The 16,293-nt window shown below is 41.2% G+C and overlaps 1 protein-coding gene across 12 annotated transcripts in view; it reads left to right on the top strand.

Annotated features, from left to right (window-relative positions):
• The window catches only part of GRIP1 (glutamate receptor interacting protein 1), a 716,930-nt gene that overhangs the window by 682,237 nt on the left and 18,400 nt on the right, over window positions 1-16,293 (top strand). For 7 of the 12 annotated variants that reach the window (XM_055238452.2, XM_055238448.2, XM_055238447.2 and 4 more), the window contains 4 exons: window positions 2,157-2,313; window positions 4,315-4,426; window positions 4,539-4,583; window positions 9,988-10,221. In XM_055238452.2, the coding sequence (XP_055094427.1) occupies window positions 2,157-2,313; window positions 4,315-4,426; window positions 4,539-4,583; window positions 9,988-10,221 (548 nt within the window). The remainder of the gene's footprint in view (window positions 1-2,156; window positions 2,314-4,314; window positions 4,427-4,538; window positions 4,584-9,987; window positions 10,222-16,293) is intronic. The other 5 variants (XM_055238455.2, XM_055238451.2, XM_055238450.2 and 2 more) reach the window with 1 other exon arrangement.

The raw sequence follows: 16,293 nt of genomic DNA, 5'->3' as shown, positions 1-16,293 counted from the left end.
TCAGAAAAGGATATTCCAGGAAGACACCACCAATTAGCATTGGCTCTTTGAAAGGTTGAGGGTTGAAACCAGTTAAAGAAAGTGAGGTACAGGCTTCCCCAAACTCTTCGTATTATAAAAGCTGAGACTTCATGTATTTGGGGTTGGTTTGATTGGTTCAGAAGGAGAAAATGGTTAGTCCATCAGAGGCAGCCAGGATGAAATTCACAGCTACTTAGTTCCCCTTCAAGAGAAGACACATCTGTGTTTCCTTAAGTCAACACTTTTGACAGAAAACTGCATTCATAAGACTTCTTCCCAGATGGCTAACCACACTTCTGCAATTACCTAGGAAAAAAAGAATGAGATATTGAACTGTAAATATTTCCTCTGCTCCAAGGTCCTCTAATCCTTGGTGTCCTAAAATAGAAGGTTCTTAGAGTATTTCCATCATGTGGTGATAGGCATTGCCCTGGGTTCTTGAGATCAAATCCTTTTGATCAGAGAGTATTATCCTTCAGATATCCTGCTTTCCTTGGGCTTTAAACTAGTAGCAAAAATCGCATTAGAGGCTTCGACAACAGGTGGAAAGAAAGTGAATGGGGAAGAGGAAGCAGGGATATCATGGAGACAGAATCATCTTACGCGATCAGGCTATTTAACTGTACCTGAAAATGCGGGTACAGGTCTGTTTGCTGTATTAAATGATTTAAGTCCAGTAAGAAACACATATCATATTCCAAGCCAGTGCATCCATGTAAATACACATGCACACACACAAGTCACAACCTGAGGTAGTGGATGAAGGCGTATGTGATGATTACAGCACAAGCTATGGAGTCAGACCTACAATCGAGCCCCACTTGAACCCCCAAAATAATTTTGAAGAACTATATACCCCATCACCTACTAAAAGTTGTTGTCTAAATGTTTTTCTCACAAAATATAAATACTTGCAAAGACTGTAATTTCCAGTTTGTTGTAAAAATGCTTTAAAATATTTCTATCAAAATCTTGGAACTACAGCTTGGAAATACTTTTGTGGAAAGTGTCCATTATGTAACATAATTGCCAAAGCCATTCCTCACTGTCTCACCCATCAGGCTAATCAGATGGGTAACTCCCTGGTGGAAAAAAGTCAGCATTTTGCAATTCAAATAAACAATAAACACAGCAGGCTCCTTATCCCTGACATCCGTTGCCCTTCTGAATTCTCTGAGGCAGCATGAGAGATGGACGGGAGAGAGGGGTGAAAGCCTTGCTGTGAGTTTGTGCCTGGTTGAAATAAGACCTTGCTCCCAACAGACCTCATCACAGGAACAAGTCTTTCCCAAATTATCCCTTGATTTGGCAACTAGGAGTTTATATCCCAGGGCTCAAGCACCTTCAAATACTTGAAATGGGGCCGGCACGATGGCTGACACCTGTAATCACAGCACTCTGGGAGGCCGAGGTGGGTGGATCACCTGAGGTCAGGGGTTCAAGACCATCCTGGCCAACATGGTAAAACCCTGTCTCTACTAAAAATAAAAAAAAAAATTAGCTGGCTGTGGTAGTGCACTCCTGTAATCCTAGCTACTTGGGAGGCTGAGGCAGGAGAACTGTTTGAACCCGGGAGGAGGAGGTTGTGGTGAGGCGAGATCGTACCACTGTACTCCATCCTGGACGACAGAGCAAGACTCCATCTCAAGAAAAAAAAAGATTTGAAATGGATGAGAAATATGTCTTTTGTCTGTAAAGTGGCAGGAGTACAGTTGTGAAAGAGGAAATAAGAAGGGAGCACTAACTGGCAGATTTCAGCTAAGCTAGTTTGGGGAAGAAGTGCATCTAGAACTTGAGGATCTGAAAACCGATTCTCCAAAAATTATGACTTGAACTCCCAGGAAAGTTTGCAAATAACCTTAGGTACTTGAAACCACTGTTCTAAGCCGTCCGTGTCCTCATCTGTAAAATGCAAATAATAAGAGTATCTACCTCCAAAGATGGCTGAAAGAAGAAAGATGGCTCAAAATGAAGTACTTGGTGAAGTCCTTGGTGCACAATAAGCACACACTATGTGTTCACTATTGTTATTGTCATTGCCGTTATAATTTGACTCCTCTACTGGTTAACAATGTCATTTCTCAATGGATTAAGTAATCCTTGGGCCCAATGCTAACACCTTGTTTATATTTTAGGCACTAGTTTTCAGGCCTCAGGATACAATTTCAACACCTATGACTGGAGGAGTCCAAAACAGAGAGGCAGCTTGTCCCCAGTCACTAAGCCTCGAAGCCAGACTTACCCAGATGTGGGGCTGAGTAATGAAGACTGGGACCAGTCCACAGCCAGTGGGTAAGGTTTTCAACCAATGCTGCCTCATCCAAGATGACTGCATGGTCATGTGGGCAAGATTTGAACTTCTGTACTTCCAGTGGCACATATTGTTAGTATGGGCTTCTTAAAGCCACCATAATCATCCATGCTGGCCACATGGCAGGATTCTAAAAGCTGCCTGACCAGTGGCAGCCTGGGCACCACACAACAGGGCAAGAGCTGGCTTTCCCCTAATGAAAACAGTAGTAGCACCTGGGGAGAAGCTGCTTCTATAAACTTTGCACTCCCTTATGACATGTAGGTCCCCCTCCTTTATTTTATTTTATTTTGTTTTTTTTGTTGTTTTTTTTTTTGAGGCAGAGTCTCACTCTGCTGCCCAGGTTGGAATGCAATGGCAAGATCTCGGCTCACTGCAACCTCCACCTCCCAGGTTCTAGCGATTCTCATGCCTCAGCCTCCTGAGTAGCTGGGATTATAGGCGTGTGCCACCACATGTGCCTAATTTTTGTTTTTTAATTTTATCTTGTATTATTTTTATATTTTATTTTATTTTATTTTTTGAGATGGAGTATCGCTCTATTGCCTAGGCTGGAGTGCAGTGGTGCCATCTCAGCTCACTGCAACCTCCGCCTCCTGGGTTTGAGTGATTCTCCTGTCTCAGCCTCCCAAGTAGCTGGGATTACAGGCATGCACCACCACGCCTGGCTAATTTTTGTATTTTTACTAGAGACGGGGTTTCATTATGTTGACCAGGCCGGTCTCGAACTCCTGACCCTCATGATCCACCTGCCTCAGCCTCCCAGTGCTGGGATTACAGGTGTGAGCCACCATGCCCAGCCTACTTTTTTATTTTTGAAACAAGGTCTCACTCTGTCACCCAGGCTGGAGTGCAGTGGTATGATCTCAGCTCACTGCAACCTCCACCTCCCAGGTTCAAGCAATTCTCCTGCCTTAGGCCCCCGATTAGCTGGGACTGCAGGCACCTGCCACCACGCCCAGCTAATTGTTGTGTTTTTCGTTATTTTTAGCAGAGACAGGGTTTCACCATGTTGGCCAGGCTGGTCTCACACTCCTGACCTCAAGTGATCTGCCCACCTAGGCCTCCCAAAGTGCTGGGATTACAGGCGTGAGCCACTGCACTGGGCCCCTCTCCTTTCTTTTAAAAGTTAGTTTCACATTAAGTTACATTTTTTTTTAAAGATACCTCATGGATCCATCTTTTCAGCAAAGTATATTTTACCATTTTGTTCCTTACCAAAACATTTTAAGGAAATTTATAAAAACTGATAGCATTTGGTTTACTGATAATGATCTTTAAATAAGTGGGAAAAACACACGTTTCTCTCTTAGAGAAAAATTTGATTTCTCGTTCCTTGTAGATATAGCAGCTGAAATACATTTCCGACGTTCCATCCCATTCCAATAGGGCCCTGTGGCTGCAGCCCATTTAGCAGCAGCCACGAATAGTCTGAAATCCGGTAGTAAGACCATGGACCATCCTTTCCATCTTCACAACACTGCATTTCCTAAAGCGTTCCTCTGCTGAAGCTAATATACTTGGAGGGCACAGGTGGAAGAAAGCCAGATCCAAAATAACTCTTTCTATATTTTGTGTGAGATGAAAGAGAGATATTCTGAATACAAAAAAAAAAAAAAAAAGGCCGAGTGCGGTGGCTCACGTCTGCAATCCTAGCACTTTGGGAGGCCGAGGCGGGCGGATCACGAGGTCAGGAAATCGAGACCATCCTGGCTAAAACAGTGAAACCCCGTCTCGACTAAAAATACAAAAAAAAAAAAAAAAAAAAAAAAAAAAAATTAGCTGGCCTGGCGGCGGGCGCCTGTAGTCCCAGCTACTCAGGAGGCTGAGGCAGGAGAATGACGTGAACGGGAGGCGGAGCTTGCAGTGAGCCGAGATTGCGCCACTGCACTCCAGCCTGGGAGACAGAGACTCCGTCTCAAAAAACAAAACAAAAAAATGTCTGGCAAGTTCCTAACCCAGCCTGTGTTTCTTGACAACAGTTTTCCAGGGGCTGCCGACAGTGCAGAGACAGAACAAGAGGAGAACTTCTGGTCTCAAGCGCTGGAGGATTTGGAAACCTGCGGACAGTCAGGAATTCTGAGAGAACTGGAGGTAGCCTCGGTCCTGCTACTTACTTTTATTGTTTCTACATTCATTTTTTTTGGTCCTTTTAAGTTTGCATTTCTCACACCAGTTCATTTAAAAGCTTTAACCCTTTCCACAGGAGAAAGCTGACAGGCGTGTGTCTTTGAGAAACATGACTCTCTTGGTAGCTACCCTTTATGTTTATATTTTTGCTTGTGAAGCTGCCTTCCCTACCCCCTTGCCTTCTGGACAGCAATTTGATTTTATACAATGCAGTCAAAAGTATTTATTTCCCCATCTCCACCCCTCAAGCTTACTGACTTGTGGCTTCTGCCATTGCTCCCTGCTAACCCTGACTGTATCTGTTTCCCACCAAATCGCTAAAAAGCGAGCTAAGTCTCCCAGCAGCGGCGCATCCCATTCTCTTAGTTGCTTTAGAAAGGTTTCTTTGGCATGTTTTCATTTGTACCTGGTATAGAAATTAATTTGATCGTTAAGAGGAACATAAGAGGAAATTTTATTTTACTTTGTTTTGTCCTTAAAGTAGATGACATTGCAGCTGGTGAAAAAGGCCAGTCTATTGGATAAGCAGCAAAAATATTACAGAGTACATTGCTGTTAATTGTAAATCCTGATTCCATCTGTATTAACTTAGTGTGAATTCAAGGAAGAACGAGATGGAATGTAATAGCTGAACTCCTGGTGAGTTCTTTAATCAAGGCCATGAATTTGCTGATGGTATTCACACTTTAGTCTGGGAAGTCCTGGACTGTTTCCTTTTATGTTCTTTTAAATTTTCTGAGCTGTAAAAAATAAAGTGGCAAAAGTCTCATTTTTATTTTGATGTCTTATAAGGTCCCCAAGTCACCATAAGGAATGTGAATGGCATAATGGGGTGAAACTCTTGCAATTCTAAAATGATTACTCATCTTTATATTATTTTGCTTCTCAATTGCATGTGTGGATATTTTATGTGATTCTAATGTTTGTGAATCTGCAAAGAGAATTATAAAGAAAACTATTAGTTTGAACTTGTAAACATCATAGTATTATCTGGCATGAATTACAGCTTCAGAGCACAGTTAAAGGTCCTGGACATGGATAATCCTATAAAATCTAAACAAAGTAAGATGTTAGCAATGATTCCTTTTTATACAACTTTCAAAAAGAGCAGAATGCTTAAGTATCGGCTGGGTTATTTAAAACTGTACCACCTTCTGCATGTAGAATGATGAAGAAAAGTAGCCCAAACTGAATAACGAGCACAGTTCACAATTCTTGAACATAGCCCTGCTTTTGAAAGCACGTTTTGGCTCATCCTGCTTTTTCATTATGCATTTTGATATTTCCCTTTTGAAGAAAAAACGTTTTTCTAACAGCTTATTTTACATTAGGCAAAAAGAAAATAATGTAAAAAGTGATACAGTGAGGTTCTGTTTTCACCCAGAAATTGAGTTATCTGATGAAAACAACATCCATCAGAAAGAGTAGATGTTATGTTGCCACAGCCTATGAATTTTCTGTAACATAGCTCCAGACAGATGTGGCCCTTGACATTATTAATGCAGAAAGCAAATAAGTTGAATTTACAAGCCAAAGAGAAATTAAATCCTCAACTAGGATGAATGATTTGCAAATTCATAAATTAGTTACATTTACACTTGTATCACAAAGAATATTTATTTATTGGTTTAAATGAACCCCATTCCCTTGATTGGAAATGCTATTATACAAAAAATATTAGAGCTAGATTCTTGCATATTAAATTTACATCCAGCATTAAAAGTTAAAGCACGGCCGGGCGCGGTGGCTCACGCTTGTAATCCCAGCACTTTGGGAGGCCGAGGCGGGTGGATCACGAGGTCAGGAGATCGAGACCACGGTGAAACCCCGTCTCCACTAAAAAAATACAAAAAATTAGCCGGGCGTGGTGGCGGGCGCCTGTAGTCCCAGCTACTTGGAGAGGCTGAGGCAGGAGAATGGCGTGAACCCAGGAGGTGGAGCTTGCAGTGAGCCGAGACTGCGCCACTGCACTCCAGCCTGGGCGACAGAGCAAGACTCCGTCTCAAAAAAAAAAAAAAAAAAAAAAAGTTAAAGCACACTATAATACTAATAAATGTAGAAGGTTAGCTAAGATGAAAGATGATTACAATTGAAATGGAAATGAAAATTAATTTACTAATCATTTCCCCTATTGCTAGCAATAATTTAGTTTCAACTTTAGCCCTGAAAAATGTGTATAGCTTTAAAAAAGGAGAGAAATTTGAATGAGTCTTTGGACAAGTTTTTAACCTCTCTTATCAGATATTTCTTCTATAAAAATGGGAATTATAATGAGCTAATAATTATGTGGCACTTAACAAGTATTCAATATTCAATAAAAATTAACTATTAGTATTTTTGCCCTTTCTTGATTAATGAACACTGCTTTAACTATTTTTTGTTTAGCATAAGAAGAAGATTTAACTAAATGTCAGATAGAGAACTCTAGGCTGCCTTAGGAATAATATACAATTATGAATTATGGCAAATGAAAACAGGTAATACATACTCTTGAGACCAAAGCAAATCCTAGGTAATTAAAAATAATTATTTTTTAGCTTTTTATTTTAGTTTTTATAATTGTTTTACCTTTTATGTTCCTTCTTAGATGCTACCTAAAGTTCATTTTAAAGAAAGCAATCAAACTTTGATTACTGTACAGACTCACATACTTACTTGAAAATGCGAACCAAAGAATTAGTGATAGTATCTCATTTCTCCCATCAGAACCTTTTCTAAATCAATTTGTAATTTCTTCTATGGCAGCTAAGACTCATCAAAGCAAAACTGTGGTCTCTCAGATGTAGTGATTGTTTTACTTCCAACACGTGTCCTGTCATTCTCATGAAAAATGAATATTAAAAAATGGATGTTAACAAAGCAAACAACTAGTCTAAGTAGGTAAAAATAATAAGGATGGTCAGCCTGGCAAGAAAACAACCACTGAGTGCTGTCAGATACACTAGATTAAACATAGAAATGGGACAGGTGCGGTGCCTCAGGCCTGTAATCCCAGCAGTTTGGGAGGCTGAGGTAGGCGGATCACCTGAGGTCAGGAGTTTGAGACCAGCCTGGCCAATGTGGAGAAACCTCATATCTACTAAAAATACAAAAATTAGCCAGGCGTGGTGATGGGTACCTGTCATCCCAGCTACTTGGGAGGCTGAGGCAAGAGAATCGCTTGAACCCGGGAGGTGGAGGTTGCAGTGAGCCAAGATCACATCACTGCACTTCAGCCTGGTGACAGAGTGAAACTCCGTTTCAAAAAAAAAATAAAATAAAATAAACATGGAAATATACATGAGTAAGTGCCATAAAATAAAGAATATCCCATGACACCAATGAAGCCAGTAAAGAAAGGTTTCCATCAACTTAAAAAGGGTATTTATCTGAAATAAACTGTTATATAAATAGCCCACACTTGTTTTTAAATGCTAGGCATCTTTCTACCTACTAAAAAGGAAGTTTTATATGGTTCAACCTAACATTTGACTGAGAAGCACCAAGCAGTCAAGAAAAGGAGTTCTGGAGTCAGAGTGCTACAGCTCCATGCCCAGGCTCTTGGGCAAGTTGCTTAACTTGTCCACGCATCTCTTTCCTTTACTGAAATGAGGATGTATGGTAATTTTAATATCTACTGTATAGGGTTACTTATGTATTAAATGATATTCTACATACAATCTGTATGGGACTTAGCACATGTTAATGTTCAGTGATCAGCAAGTCTTTTTACAGTTATAATTTTCTTTTTCAAAATTATCAACGAGATAACTGATCTAGTCAAGATACAGTCTACTTGTTTCATTTCTTTTTCAACAAAGTTGTTAGATATATGCACATGTGTGCCAACACTTGGCTGTTGTTCAAAGATCTTGTTAGTAGTGTGTGTATAGCTGAACACCAGGTGAATTTGAGAATTATGAAATCTTAGAGACATGACAGATGAAAACTCTACTCACTTTGCAGTATTCCCTCATGATCAATAGTTTTATAAAGTGCCCTCGGCTCATTTACTACCAATGTGACCTTGGGTGAGTCAGCCTCTTTGTGCCTCAGTTCCTCACCTATAAGTTGGGAGGAATGGCCAGGCGTGGTGACTCATACCTGTAATCCCAGCCTTTGGGAGGCTAAGTGGTGTGGGTCACTTGAGGTCAGGAGTTCCAGACCAGCCTGGCTAACATGGTGAAATCCATCTCTACTAAAAATACAAAAATTAGCCGAGCATGGTGGTGCATGCCTGTAGTCCCAGCTACTTGGGAGGCTGTGGCACAAGAATCGCTTGAACAAAGAAGGCAGAGGTTGCAGTGAGCCAGGATCACATCACTGCACCCCAGCCTAGATGACAGAGTGAGAGTCTATCTCAAAATAGAAAATAAATAAATAAATAAATAAATTGAGAGAAGTAACAGTGCCTGCCCCATAGAGTTGTTGTGAGGCTTAAATGAGTGACTACATTCAAAAGACTCAACAAGTTAAGCTGCGGTTACTTTTAGCATCAGTATTAATATAAACAACTAAATTACATGGCAAATGGAACTTGTTTTCTTTCCCCATGGTATCAGGCAGATTTACCAATGCTAGTTTACCTTTATACCATTATGCCCAGGAGTACAGAGCTGGCTACAGGCATATTTTCAGAATTTTAGCATTCTCCAATCATGAGAAATGAATATCCACTACTCGATATTGGTTTCAAATGCTTTTTTTTTTTTTTTCCAGTGCTGAGCCTTATTCATCTTTGGTATCTGATCTTGTCATTGCTTGTGAAGTATTCAGGGAAGAACATATTTGAAACCGAACAAACTTCCCAATTCACTAGTAACATCCAATTCAAGTCCTACTGCTTGTGAGCAAAAAGTTGAATATAATAACATAATAAATGATTATTTTTACTTTCTCTGAAGATCTTATACAAAGAGTATTTCTAAGAAACACTTAATCTGTACCAAATAATATGGAGGCTTAGCTGGTCTACAAACTTTGGGGACAGGCCACTTGGCTAAAGGAAAGACAATATAGAGTGCTAGACGGAAGCTTGGGAAGAACCCCTTGCCTTTATATCAGTCATCCCATTCCAGCCCATTGTTAGCTGCAGTTGGAGATAGAGGCAGCATTGCAAGTACAGGCAGCCTGGTGTCCATTGAGAAGTTCTTAGTTCGTTTCTGTAAGATGTATTCAAGATGGCCTCATGAATCCCATCTGTTAGAGCCCACTTGGTGGAAAGTGAATGCTTAAAATGTAGTTTACAGTAGGCAAATGTTAGAGCGTTTCAATTTGCCTCAAAACTGCCAGGGGTGGTATTTGATTAAATAAACTCAATGGCTTAAGTACTTAAATTGGATTTGAGATGTGCATTATAAATGTCACTTGCAAAGCATTTTCCAGACTTTCATAGTTCAATTAGTACATCCATTTTCCAGCCTTTGGTTTTGCCCTGAAGAGACTGTATTTTTACCTCGCAGAAGGAGAAATGTGCTTACTGTTGAGCACCAAACCCTTTCCTTAGTCCATGGCTTAATTGTTTCTAAAAATTGTCAATGCCGCAGGCAACAATCATGTCGGGCAGCACGATGAGTTTGAATCATGAGGCTCCAACACCTCGCAGTCAGCTGGGGCGACAGGCCAGCTTCCAGGAGCGCAGCAGCTCGCGGCCGCACTACAGCCAAACAACTCGGAGCAACACCCTGCCTTCAGATGTGGGTAGGAAGTCAGTAACCCTTAGAAAAATGAAACAAGAAATAAAGGAGATCATGTCTCCAACTCCTGTGGAGCTGCACAAGGTCAGTAAGCTTTCTCTTCTTTCCCTAGGGTCAAATTTGGCAGCCATTCTGCATAGCATGTATGCCCAGATGTAAGCATGGCAATGGTATCCTATGGGCTCAGCCAAGCAAAGAAGCTTAAAAACAGATCTTCAGAGACTTTGTTCTCAAAATATAATCTCTGGGAGGTTATCCTGAAAAGCAGGGAAAACTGGCTTTCAAGCAATGTATTTATCAAAAATGTATTTATGGTGGCTGGGTGTGGTGGCACATGCCTATAATCCCAGCACTTTGGGAGGCCGAGGCGGGCGGATCACTTGAAGTCAGGAGTTCAACACCAGCCTGGCCAACATGGTGAAACCCTGCCTCTACTAAAAATACAAAAATTAGCCAGGCGTGATGGCAGGCACCTGTAATCCCAGCTACTTGGGAGGCTGAGGCAGGAGAATCACTTGAACCCAGGATGCAGAGGTTGCAGTGAGCCAAGATTGTGCCACTGCACTGCAGCCTCGGTGACAGAGCGACATTCTGTCCCCCCCCAAAAAAATTATGTATGGCCATAATCTTCTTACAAAAATTTGAAGCTCCAATGTCACACGGAGCTTGCATAATTAGTCTATTATTCCAATCTCATTGGAAGGGGAAAGGATTTTCTAAATGTCATACACTCATAGCTTCACAGAAAAAGGGGTTCAGGTTCAATTCAGGGAGGCTTAATCTTTCATTACAGACTTACAGTAGAGGATTATGTTGTTCAGGAGACATGGAGTTCTCTCCAAGATGTGTTAGATGGTCTTGGGCCAGGATGAGGCAAGCCCTGGCTATGTTCTGTCTCTGATTGTCATAGTTGCCTCACTTTGCTACATGGAACAAAACCCACTCTTGCACACAAAGCTGAATTCAAGATTTGCTGGCAGGGTTAGCCAAGGCATATGTAAGTAACAGTGTTTGTGGAACCCTGGGCCAAGGAGAGCAATGGAGGTCTAGTTTTCTTTTCTAGGGTAAGTGCTTTATTTTTTGTTAATATATAAGGATGTATAAAATGGTAACAATCTCATGCCATCTTGAGAACCAAGACATTTTTTGTGGTTAATAATCTATTAGCTAGACATTCGTCACCTTATCCAGAAGAGCAAATAAATGTCAGATTCAGAGGAGGCAATAGGCTAGCTACTTGCTTCTTTCCTCTAAAGACCTCAATTTCCCTAGCCACCTTATTAAACCTAGCTATTTGTTTTGCAACTGACAAGGATATTGTGAGAGAAAGGATAGTATGGGAAGTTGGGATCTCAACTTTGTGTTCCAATCCTGGGTTCGTTCTTTCACCACTCACTCCTCCATTCATTAAATACCCATACTGTGCATTAATTCACTCAAAGAATGTATTACAACTCCCCAGGGAGTACAGAATCTAATGAGGAGACTGCCTGGGAAACAGTGGGAAGATAATGGCATCAGTCCAATGACAGAGGCAAGCCTGGGCAGCCTTGAGGGTGGGCCCTAACCCACTATCAAGGGACAGAAAAGACTTCCTAGAAGTAGATGTTGACTATGCAGAGGAAGGTAGAGGATGGGTGGGCATTCCAAGCACAGAAAAAAGCAGGTGCAAAGGGGTGTCAAAGATTGTGGTGCACTGAGGGAGGGGATGCAAATATTCTAACATGACCAGAGTCTAGAATTGGAAGCTTATGTGTTAGGAGGAATTACAGACTAAGAGAAAAAGCAAAGACATTTCTGACATGTTAAGATGATGACCCAGATTTAGGCCCCAGCCACAAGTTAGCTTGTTTATCCAGTTACCCTAAATTGATGTGTCTGATGGGTAAGTCACATATCCTAATATACTAATTGACATACACCATTAGGCTGTAAGAAGTCCAATGGTGATTAAATTGCAGAAACCACGTATTCAGTCCTAAGTCTGCTGTACCAAGAAGATGGCTGGCACCTGTGGGTTCCCTCAGGTACCTGTGAACACTGACTGTACAGTTCCCTCTTCTGTACAGTTCCCTCTTCTGTACATTTCCCTCTTCTGTACTGTTCCCTCTTCTGTACAGTTCTGTTCCCCAGAGAAACAGGAGCCTGCTTGATAACCCACTTTCCTTCACCCCAAAGAGAATCCATATCAACATGCACTGAGTGCCTAGCAAGTGCTATCTACTTTACATTCTCAGCCCTCACTTATACAGGATAAACAAATAGCAAGTATAAAACAGAGTAATTTTTTTCCTCTGGAGTGAAACAGTTACCTCCAAGGAAGAAGATTATTGATAGCCCAGGAATACAAAAGACCTATTTTCTCATCCCTCCTTCACTGAAAGCATTTTGCAAAGATAATGACAATGAATTGGATGTGCAAGTGTTGTTATAGCCAAGGTTTAAAATGGCTTTGCTAAAAAAAAAAAAAAAAAAAAGTTGTTAAAAAGGAAAAAAAGTATCATCCACATCCACTTACTGGCATAATGAATGGCTGTGGATGGACTTGTTGGAACATTTGTGTGGCAGTGTGTGAACTGTAAGACCCTGAGATCACAGACATGTGTGAGCCAAATTGACCTTATAAATAAGATGCTTCTTTTTTCCTTCACTTCTGTCATTTTCTCTACATGGTGACAATACATACATGTCCCATGAAGCTTCACTTTTTTTCTGAATTGACCCCCAACAAAATAAGACTAAAAAATAAGTGGTGTCCAACATGGCACATGGATACATATGTAACAAACCTGCACATTGTGCACATGTACCCTAAAACCCTAAAGTATAATAAAAAAAAAAAAAATAAAAAAATAAGTGGTGTCCTAGACATTGTAAGCCCCCTAAAATGACCTAGTTAAGCGAAGATGCAGCTGAGATGCCTGTGGCCAGATACTATGGAATTATTGGAGTGATTTATGCTCACATCTTGGGTATCTGTTCTTTTCTAAGGAATTCACTTACTCTGATAGACCATCCAGGATGTTTGTTAGTAGGCACACCCTCCAATTTTGAAGTGCTGGAGAGGAGATATGGTCATTACAAAAGCTACTTAGAGCAAAGAGTGGTAATTGCGTGTGTGTTGAATGTGGGTGTCTTTTGAACACTGAAAGACTACCTGATGTCATGAAAAGGCACGGTGACTTGTTAAAGGAATGGAGCCCTCTTCCCCTGGGGTACTACTAGCCTGTATTAAATCTTTGTGAACATTAGGGAAAGGTACTCTTTTGTGGTGGTGGCATGGATAAGGGAGCTAGGGAATGAGAAAAACACCTTCCTTAAGTTGAAGATAACCCAAGCCACAGCGCACAGCTGGTTTTGAGTCCCCTGAGCCTCCTTGGTACTCTTTTCCAAATGGACCTAGTGGAGGAATTCCCAAGGGGCTGAAAAGACCGGAGTGGGGAAGCTGGGAGAGATGAATAGCACACCAGGCTAAACATGCTTGGTGTTATTTTCCTGGTGCTATCTTTCTGGTGGCTCTTTCTTACATGGTTAGGCTGTATACAGGAGAACAGGTGGTCGGCCTGTTCATATCTAGACCAGCACCTGTGAAACCTTATTATTTTCACTATAAGTTGGATCAAGATAATATGAACGGATGGACAAGGATCTGTGTCATTGCTGGGAGGAAAAATAGCTAAAAACACTACAGCTCCTGCAGGTGGGTTACTAACATCATCTCCATACAGAAAGAATAATGCATTGGCTCACCTTCCAGCTTCTGAGGTCTCAACCTACTCTCCACAGTTTGCCCCTCATTTTCTGCCCATTCCTTCCTGCCACTTTTCTTCCTCCAGACCTTAGGAAGGTCCCCAGGTCAGAATCTAAGGGGTTTTCACTCACTTCTCATCATCTGCTGCATCTGAGGCTCCACTGGGATCTTGGCAAGCCTTCCTTCAAGTTGTCCATATTCATTCCTGAAGCTGAAAAGCCAGTTGTCATGCCTGACACTGGAGAACAAAGAAACACAGTCTTACATCTTCTTTGTAAACATGAGAGGGAAGTGGAGCTGGAGTGATTTGGAACTCCATGTGGGGATGGAGAAAATGATAAATGGGTCACAGGGAAGTGATCTTCACGTCCTTTTAGGCCACTGTTTCTCCAACTTTCTCAGCTGGGATGCACAGTCTGAAATATATTTTACCTCACAATTCACTACATATGTATACCCACACTCATATATGTGAATGAATCTAAAAATTGACTATACAGTATACACTGACATTTTTCTGTTTTTTCTTCTGTTTCTTTTCAAATGCTAATCTCACTAAGCTGACTTCAAGACTTATTAGTAGGTGTCAACCAATAGTCTGAGGATTAAAGCCTTAGACAGTAGTTTGGAGTGTGAACCCCTGATGACCTTTTCCGTGGAGCGCTTGTTAAAATAAGGGTTCCTAAGCCCAGCCCAGACTTACTGCGTCAGCACTTTCAGGGAGCATGGGCCAAGAATCTACATTTTAGCAACCTTTTCAGTGGATTCTTTTGCAGAATAGAAATTAAGAATCAGTCCCTTAGGTTTTGCTAACTGGAAGTGATAACTATTTCAGTGAAATCATAGGCAACAGCTGGATGGCAGGGTACAAAGGAAATGAGGCTGCATCTAAGTAAGGCCCTGGAGCTTCTTCATTTTATCTTTCAAATGAATTCTGGTTTGTACTACAGCTTATCACAGATTCTCTCTCTTCGCAGATAAGGGGCCTGTGATCTCAGCTACTTAGTTCATTGATAACCCTGCTTTCCCTTCTGAAGCTTAAATATCCTTTGGTGTCCACTTAATCTGTTTCTGAAATGAGTTCTAGCCTCACTTCTTTTCACACCTTAAGGCAGAACGATTTTTTATAGATGGAAAGTTCTCCACGTGCAGAGCATTTGGACTTTTATAAAATTCATATTGAGACTGGGTACAGTGGCTCACACCTATAATCCCAGTACTTTGGGAGGCCAGTGCAAGAGGATCGCTTGAGCCCACAAGTTAGAGGCCAGCCTGGGCAATGTAGCAAGACCCTATCTCTACGAAAAATGAAAAAATTAGCCGGGCATGGTGGCTTGCACCTGTAGTCTAAACTACTGAAGAGGCTGAGGCGAGAGGATCACTTGAGCCTGGAAGGTCAAGGCTTCGGTGAGCTGTGATTGAGCCAGTTCACTCAAGCCTGGGTGACAGAGCAAGACTCCCTCCCTTTAAAAAACAAAAACAAAAACAAAAATCATATGGACATTTCCTTTTGCTTTGTCATTCATGCTTTTCAATAAAATTATACTTCTTAATTGTATGCAGCCATTTTTATCTTCTTACAGAAATGCTTTTAAAAAATGTTGCAGCATCTGCTTTTATTTGTGGCTGCTGGTGGCATGACACTTGGACATTTCAGTCACTCACAAGTAACCTCTTTATTTTTCACAGCTGCTTTTGCTACCGTCACCTTTTCCCCCCGCCAAGTTCAGTTTGCATTTTGAACATTTTTGAGTTTTCCAAGAGGGGAGCTTTGCTCTGCTTGATATGATAAAGTTGTTTTGCTCCTTAGAAGGAGTGTCATTTTCAATGTTTATAATACCAGCTTCTTTTGCAATATCTCTCTGAGTCAGGAACAGGCTGAACCCTCAGAGGAAGTATGAAATGGAAATATGTATCTTATTCTTGCACATGCTTCTTTCTTCACAAATATTTGGAGTCAGCTCTCAAGATCAGATGAATCCTCATGCCAGGCTTCAACTTTCTCCAAATACCTAGTGTAGAACTGTGTACTGTGGAAATCACTAGAAGCTAAAAGTAACACATTGAATATATAAACTTTTTGTTTTTGTCTACCACTCTTTGCTAAATCTGCTTCTCTTTCTTCAGGCAAGGAATGATAAACTAGAGAGAACATAGGCTTCCTAGTCAGGCAGACCTCGCTTGCCATGCATTAGCCATGCCACTTCCATGAGCTACAGTTTCCTCACCAAAGAGGGAGCAGGGTCACTTGTTATCAGAAGAGGAGGACTTCACAAGATAGCATTTTTTTCTGGTAAAGTCACCATCATTCCTTCTTGCCTCAACCTTACAGGGTCAGAAACTCACACAATGAGACTTCTTCAGCATCCCAGACTTCAACAAGATCCAGATGGCTGCCATAAAGC

This window comes from Symphalangus syndactylus, chromosome 13 (assembly GCF_028878055.3).
Source record: "Symphalangus syndactylus isolate Jambi chromosome 13, NHGRI_mSymSyn1-v2.1_pri, whole genome shotgun sequence".
Classification (NCBI taxonomy): Eukaryota; Metazoa; Chordata; class Mammalia; order Primates; family Hylobatidae; genus Symphalangus; species Symphalangus syndactylus.
The sequence above is the reverse complement of the archived record's forward strand: the minus strand, read 5'-3'. Positions and strand labels throughout refer to the sequence as shown.